General features: G+C 40.1%; 1 protein-coding gene across 1 annotated transcript in view; it reads right to left on the bottom strand.

Annotated features, from left to right (window-relative positions):
* LRIG2 (leucine-rich repeats and immunoglobulin-like domains 2) overlaps positions 1–6,658 on the bottom strand; it is a 70,630-nt gene extending 63,972 nt beyond the window's left edge. The window contains exon 1 of the mRNA XM_012644582.1: positions 6,408–6,658. Within this exon, the coding sequence (XP_012500036.1) occupies positions 6,408–6,646 (239 nt within the window). The 5' untranslated portion in view covers positions 6,647–6,658. The remainder of the gene's footprint in view (positions 1–6,407) is intronic.
* Between the last annotated feature and the right edge of the window lie 987 nt (positions 6,659–7,645).

Below are 7,645 nucleotides of genomic sequence, written 5' to 3'. Positions count from 1 at the left end.
TTCCACACAGTGGAATTCTCTGCAGCCAGGCATAGTATGGCTTCATTTGTATGTGTGTATTTTTAAAGAAAAGGAAAAAAAGATAGATACATGTGTAAAACTTTGAGAAGCATACCCAAGAAACAATTAACAGTGGGTTTTCCTTAAGTGTGACAAAGGAACTTTTTACCGTTCTACTTTAAATGTTTCTGTACCACGTTAATAGTTTACCATGGAAAAGTATTATTTAAAAATAAACTCACATTAAAAAAATCTATCTTTAACCCAGAATGTGCTGGGAAATAATATTTTAATTGTTGCTTGTCTAAGATTAGAATTCTTCATACAGTTTGTTTTCAGAATGCCATAAATTGACCAAATCAGGTTAATAATGACACCTGACAAGGAAAAAGAAAACCCTAATAACTACATGTTCTCTTGTCTTCCTAGTCAGCAACACACGTCAGAAAGACAGTGAGAAATACAAACATACTAGACTTAGTTTTTAGACTGATTTATGAAATAGTAAATTCCACTTTAGAACCCAATGTCTGGCCTTCAAATTTCAGGTGAACAGAGTTGAGTGTTTAGTGAGCAGTGAAACCATGGACTGTTGCTCCCATCTATGTTTTTAACATCTGTCTTTTCCACCCATTTAATATAAAATAATAGTTCAGTAATAGTGGAACAAAGATTACTGCTTATATGTGAAAATATAGAAAGCTACAACATTTTCCATCACCATTAGTGAGCATTTTCTAGGTATCAACTAGGTTCACATCTTTGTATCAGACTATTTACATTTTATTATAATTAAGTTACTGTAAAGATTTTTAGATGTGAATACAGTAAAACAAGTCATCTTATCACCTACATTATTGGTAGAGAAGGGTTAATCAAAGCCAAATAACAGTCGGGTTTCTCATTATTAATGTAATCCATCATTCCTTAACGCCCACTTAGTTTAACCTGGCACCAAGTCTAGTATCTCTTCAGATAAGCACTATGCTCAGGATTGGTTATGCTTTTCTGTTGCAACCTGCCAAAATTTTGATTACATAAGCATATTATTGTGGTGATTTTGAAATAAGATGTATAAAAAATAAAATGTGTAAGAGAAACCCAAAATTAAGAAGCATTTAATTACAAATTTATTTATACCACACTTCACTATTGTTGTACTGTTTATGGCTTAATTTTAAAACTGGTAATCATCACTAGCTATTCCGGCAGTTATTATGCCATTTATTTATCACAAATAACAAAACTACACTCTCCTTTTTGGGCAAAGGCAGGAGAAAGGCAAAAGAGAGGTAAAGAACATAAACGGCTTAAAAAACTGGTTTACAACAAAGTAAAACTTACATTAACTATTCCATTCTTCAGGTTTTTGTCCCAAACATGAAATTAATGATTTATATGGAGTGTAATTATTTAAACTGCTTTTATTTTTTATTTGCATCAACTGAACATCTTAACATATTTCATGACCAAAATAGTATGGAATAAATGAATTGAGTCATTTACTTTGGCATAGAAAATATAGCATAAGAACTCATTCAGAGTATTTTTAAAAAACATTTTTGCTAAGCTCTTAATATGACATGATCTTTTCTTCACTGGTTAAATGCCAGTTTTCCATTAGGATTGAAGAAACTTTAAAGAATAAAGCATATAAAACGTCATGGACCTAACATGAGGGAAATGTATTTTCTAGTATTAGGAAACCAAGTGATTATCTTCATACACAAGTAATTTCTTGATTACTCATATGTTGATTATATATGTTGTATATTTGGAAATGAAAAATATTTTTAACACAATGAAACATAATTGGGACACTAATCTTTATAAAAAAACAGGTCCTCCAAAACATAAAGGAATTTTAAAGAATTAAGCAAAGCATAGATCTCCTCAATTGACATTCAAAAAGCATTAATCTCCCGATAAAGGAAAAGAAAAAACATCCAAAAAGCAACAATTATTTATAGTTCAGTGGTTCTTCACCATTGCTACACATTAGCATCACCAGGGAAGATTTAAAAATATTTACACTTCACCCCAGACCAAACAAATCAGAAATCACTGAGGGGTGAGTCCCAAGCTTTGGTATTTTGTAAAGGCTCTTCAAGTTATGGTCTACCATTCAGGTAGGGGTGAAAACTGTACTAGTCCAGAAATCTATCTAATACCCCAAAGCCTGGTGGTCAGAGGATGTTCTGTCAAGATTCTTTCAATTCAGTTCTTTGCCTTTTCTGCCTTGCTACAATAAACCTGTCAACAAAGACTTGACACCTACTATATATGCCACGTACCACACTTGGCAGTGAACAAAACAGACATTTTTGGAGTTTATAGGATCACCTTCAACTAAAGCTTCACTGAAGCACCAGAATGCCACCAAGTTGTGTTTCCTAACAAGATAAAATTCCTAAAAAATGAATTCCCATTTTCACCACAGGAGGGTGGAATGGAAAGGGGTAGAGGAAGGGATGATTTTATTTCTATTTAATACATTTGTTTGGCTTAATTTTTTAATAATGAGCATATATGCCCTTTTATAATTTTTTAATATTTTTAATAAGATTTTTTAAATGAAGTCACAGATAAATGCAGCAAGACATACTGGTTGATTCTTGTCTATGTATTTATTTCACCGGGGAGAAGGGTCAAGATTTGAGGCTAGCAAGAGTTCATCAATACATGAGTGGATTAATAAAATGTGGTATATGTATACCATGGAGCTTTAAGAAACAATGGTGATATAGCACCTCTTGTATACTCCTGGATAGAGCTGGAACGCATTCTACTAAGTATCCCAAGAATGGAAAAACAAGCACCACATGTACTCACCATCAAATTGGTATTAACTGATCAACACATAAGTGCACACATAAGAATAACATCTATTGGATGTCGGGCAGGGGGGAGGGGGGAGGAGGAGACGGGTATATGCATACATGGAGAGTGCAATGCACACCATCCGAGGGATGGACACACTTGAAATTTGGACTTGAGGGTGGACAGGGGGTAAGGGCAACATACATAACCTAAACATCTGTACCCCCATAATATGCTGAAAAAAAAAAAAAGATTTGAAGCTGGAGTACAATCAAAAGGTTAAAGAACCTAAGTTTCTTTACCTCTTTCTAGTAGTAGCCTTGATTGTCTTTCCTAATCCCTTAGCTATTGTCCCCATGTCCATCAAGATTATATTAAAAAGATGGATAAAGAAAATGCAGTTTATGTATACCATGGAATACTACTCAGCCATAAAAAAGAATGAAATCACATCATTTGCACTAACAAGGGCGGAATCGGAGGCCATTATCTTAAGTGAAATAACTCAGTCAAATACCACATGCTCACTTATAAGTGGGAGCTAAATAATGAGTACACATGGACATAGAGAGTGGACTAATAGATGCTGGAGACTCAGAAGGGTAGGAGTGTGGGAAGGGGGTGTGCAATGAGAAATTACCTAACAGGTATCACGTACACGAATCAAGTGAGGTGCCCAGGCTTCACCACTATGCATGCAACAAATCTGCATATGTACCTATAAAAATAACTTTAAAAAATCATATCAAAAAAGGTAAAGGTTGAAGGTCAAAATTCTTATGGAAAGGCCAGGCGCGGTGGCTCATGCCTGTAATCCTAGCACTCTGGGAGGCCGAGGCAGGCAAATCGTTTGAGCTCAGGAGTTTGAGACCAGCCTGAGCAAGAGCGAGACCCCGTCTCTACTAAAAATAGAAAGAAATTAGCTGGACAACTAAAAATATATAGAAAAAATTAGCCAGGCACGGTGGTGCATGCCTGTAGTCCCAGCTACCTGGGAGGCTGAGGCAGGAGGATCGCTTGAGCCCAGGAGTTTGAGGTTGCTGTGAGCTAGGCTGACGCCACAGCACTCTAGCCGAGGCAACAAAGCGAGACTCTGTCTAAAAAATAAATAAATAAATAAAATAAAACAAAATAAAATAAAATAAACAAAGTGACCATGACAACAAATGACTGGGGGAAAGGGGTTCACTCTTACGTGGCAAAACAAGACACTGACTGATATACCTAGCATATGTGTGTGTGTCCACAACAATGTGATACAGAGCTCTGCATCCACAGAGAATCCAATCAAGTTTTGAATAATGAAATAATATTTTAGAGAGAGTTTCTCATATAGAGAAGTATAAAGATAGTATCTGAAAGGCTGGGTGAGGTGGCTCATGCCTGTAATCCTAGAACTCTGGGAGGCTGAGGTGGGAGGATGGCTTGAGGTCAGTTCAAGACCAGCCTGAGCAAGAGTGAGACCCGGTCTCTACTAAAAAATAGAAAAATTGGCCAGACATCGTGGCACATGCCCGTAGTCCCAGCTACTCGGGAGAGGAGGCTGAGTGAGGAGGATTGCTTGAGCCCAGGAGGTTGAGGTTGCAGTGAGCTGTGATGAATACACTGCACTCCAGCCTGGGCAAGACTCTGTCTCAAAAAAAAAAAAAAAAAGGGACAGTAGCTGAATAGGTTTCCAAAAACCAGGATTAATGAATTTTGTTTGTTCACAATCATTTTAATCATGGTTACAAGTTTAAGCATTGAAACTGCAATCACTAATATATTTAAAGCATAGCATGTGTTTTAGAAATTCAGAATTACATAAAGAAACCTAAATGTACTTGGTGGTTTTATAGCTGAAGGCAACTGCTAAAGAATGTTCCATTTCTCAATATAAAATAGTACAATCCTACCTTTTAATATTGTAAGAGTTCTACTAATGTAAGACTTTCACCTAATTACATTTCTACAACAGAATTGCTCTCTAAAACATTTCATTTCAACTAAAAATGTCAATTTCATTATAGGACATTTAAAATTTTGAATGTCACTTGGATTTAGGCAATTTGTCTTGATTAAACAAAATCAAACGTAGACACAAAATAAATATATCTTACATAAAATTATCTCTAATTAATGTTTATCTAACAATGGAGGATCTTAAAATGTAGGCCACATTTATTTCAATTACAGCTAAAGGAAGTTGTTTTGTTTTCAAACCTGTGCCAGATTTATTCTGTCACAATCAGGTAGCTGTTCCAAGAATTTCTTAGAAAAAGGCATTTGCTGCATAAAAAAGATGCCGTACTAGATTTCAGACTACACTGCACACTGATATAAATTTCTAAATTTAATTTGGGTAAATAAAACCAGAATTAGCTAACAGGTGTCACTATCACAAAACAAAAGCAAGCATCTTATTATATTGCAGTTTTATGCTTACTACATTTGGTTACTTATGTTAATTTTCTCAATGCCTATATGAGGTAGCTTGCTTTCCTATCTATACTAACCTATTTGCAAATATAGAAATACTTCTTAACCTCTGCAATGGAGACTTTCTATTTGTATTCTCTTTCCATTGAAAATCCAAACAGCTGCTCATATTTTAATTGCACCTCAAACTATTCTTTTTAGTGATGACTCTTTCTTAGGGACCACTCTATTAGAAGTCTGTCAATTAATAAACGTGTTGCTCAGTTAGTGGAAAAGAAATAACTGTATGTTAGTGGTTAAGAAGCCCCATAATTGTAGCATCTAATAACTACTGTTGTTCCTAATGCCACCAAGCTGACTCAGACTAATGAGCTCTCTAGGTGTCCCTGTCTAATAAAAGCCTGTCAGGGTGAAAACTCATCAGTGGAGACTCCAGAATTCTTTCAACCATTGTACTTGCTTCTCATACATAAACAAACAGAAGTGATCTGGGGGTTCTCTGCCACAAGGAAAAGCACTGAAAACTATTAAAGCATCGCATGATTTTGAAAACGAATACTTCTTACCTTCTTTACAGTGAATCCTACATTAGATCAAGAATGCTACTTATAAAGATATTCTAAGTTAGTACAGGATCTCTGATACATGAGTTTTCAACCCTAAATATAAAAACGGCAGCAAAAATGAGCCAATATGCAAACTAGGAACAAAAGACAATTCATGTGTCTTTGGCGATCTTAGTTATAAAATGATGTGCCTGAGGACCGTTCAAGCGAGGTACACACCAAATGATGCAGCCCAAAGCGGGCAAGGAGCACCACTGGATGCTCGACCCGCCACCCAACCATCTGGGCACCAATGCTGGTGCCCAGAACCCTTGAGTCCTTAACATTAAACATCCCCGTAACAACTCCTCCCCAGTTCAGAAAATCACAGACTTCCTGGCCCCAAGAAACTTAACCCTGGTCTTCATACGTCTCCAGAAATCTTAACACCGGCTTTTTCATACTCCCATCATCCAAAACAAAGTTCACAACATCGCGCTGACAGTTTCCTTCATAACTTAGCATGGGGACCACGCCCGCCGACCAGGCCAGTCTCCTCCTGTCCCCGGAGGGGACGCTCCCCCTTTCTTTCCTTCGGCCACTCCGCCTGGCCACTCTACTCACAGACTAGCGGTGTCTGGGGGCAACGGGCCCGACAGCGCCCTCCAGCTCGGCGCGGACAGTTTCCTGCGACTGCAATCCAGCAGAGGAATGCGGCAGGAGCAGGGTGCGGGGCAAAGACCTGCTCGGGTGATGGGCAGCAGGAGGAGAGCTGCCTGGGCAAGGAAGAGGAGCCGGGAAAGTGGTTCAGACCGATACCCCAGCAACCGCTCCTCCCGGACGCCTAGGGGCGCCGGCGCCATTTTCCCCCTCGACCTGGACCTGGCAGAGAAGAGCCGCCTGACAGAAAAGGATGGCGCAGATGTTTAAGCGGCTGCGCGATCACTCAAAACCCGGGCTGTCCCCTGTATCCTCTAAAGGCAGGCGAGGGGCGGACGCCGCGCGACAGCGGGGGCGGCGGCCGGGGACACACGGCTCAGGGCCTACGGACAGCGCTCACCCACCCCGCCCCGCGACGCAACGTCCCCACGCACAAGAGCCAGCCAATCGGTGCCACAGGACGAGGTTGCGTCGGGGGAGGGACTCCGTGAAGGGGCGGGGCCAGAGACAGCCGAGCTCCTTTAGGAGAACGTCAAGGTGTTTGGAGACTTTAGGTGCTCCTCTGGAGTTGCGCCGCGGTCCCTCCGCTGGAGGGCGCAGTGGTTCCTTAAGAGGGAATGGTGGGGTCAAGCACTCAGAGTTCCGACTACGGGTATATCTGTTGAAGTTGTAGGAAAGGCTCTTTTATCTTCTCTGGGCTCCGAGAAAGAGGAGTGGCAGAAGGGCTGCCTTCCAAGTTGCTGACACGAATGGAGCTTCTATCCTCGCCTTAGCCAGGTCGGTCTTCAGAGCCAAGTTGGGGCCTCCTCTGCCCCCTGCTGCCTGTCTGCAGCTCGTGTTGTTCTGCAGCGGGGCGACCAGCTCCCACTCGCCTAACACAAAGCATGTTACCACTATCTGTTGATGGCCTGTAAGCTCCTGAAGGCAGAGACCCTGTTTATTCATCTGTGCACCTCCAGCTTCTGTTCCAGCTTGGAGTTCAGTAACTGTTGATGGGACCGCACCTGCATGTCTCTAAGGAAAATACCCTTCTTTCCTCTGTTTTGGGGGTGATGCTGTCCTACATACACACTCTCAGAAAAGCAAGTGGGACAAGTAGAGTGTTGAGTAGTCAACAAAGCAAAGGCTGCTTGTGAGGAAATTTTTTATTTTTCCTGAAGCAGAGGCTTTAGAAAACTTACTAGGAACAGTGAAGTCTGGCC

This window comes from Propithecus coquereli, unplaced genomic scaffold (genome assembly GCF_000956105.1).
Source record: "Propithecus coquereli isolate 6110/MARCELLA unplaced genomic scaffold, Pcoq_1.0 Scaffold215, whole genome shotgun sequence".
In the NCBI taxonomy this organism is placed as follows: domain Eukaryota; kingdom Metazoa; phylum Chordata; class Mammalia; order Primates; family Indriidae; genus Propithecus; species Propithecus coquereli.
The sequence above is the reverse complement of the archived record's forward strand: the minus strand, read 5'-3'. Positions and strand labels throughout refer to the sequence as shown.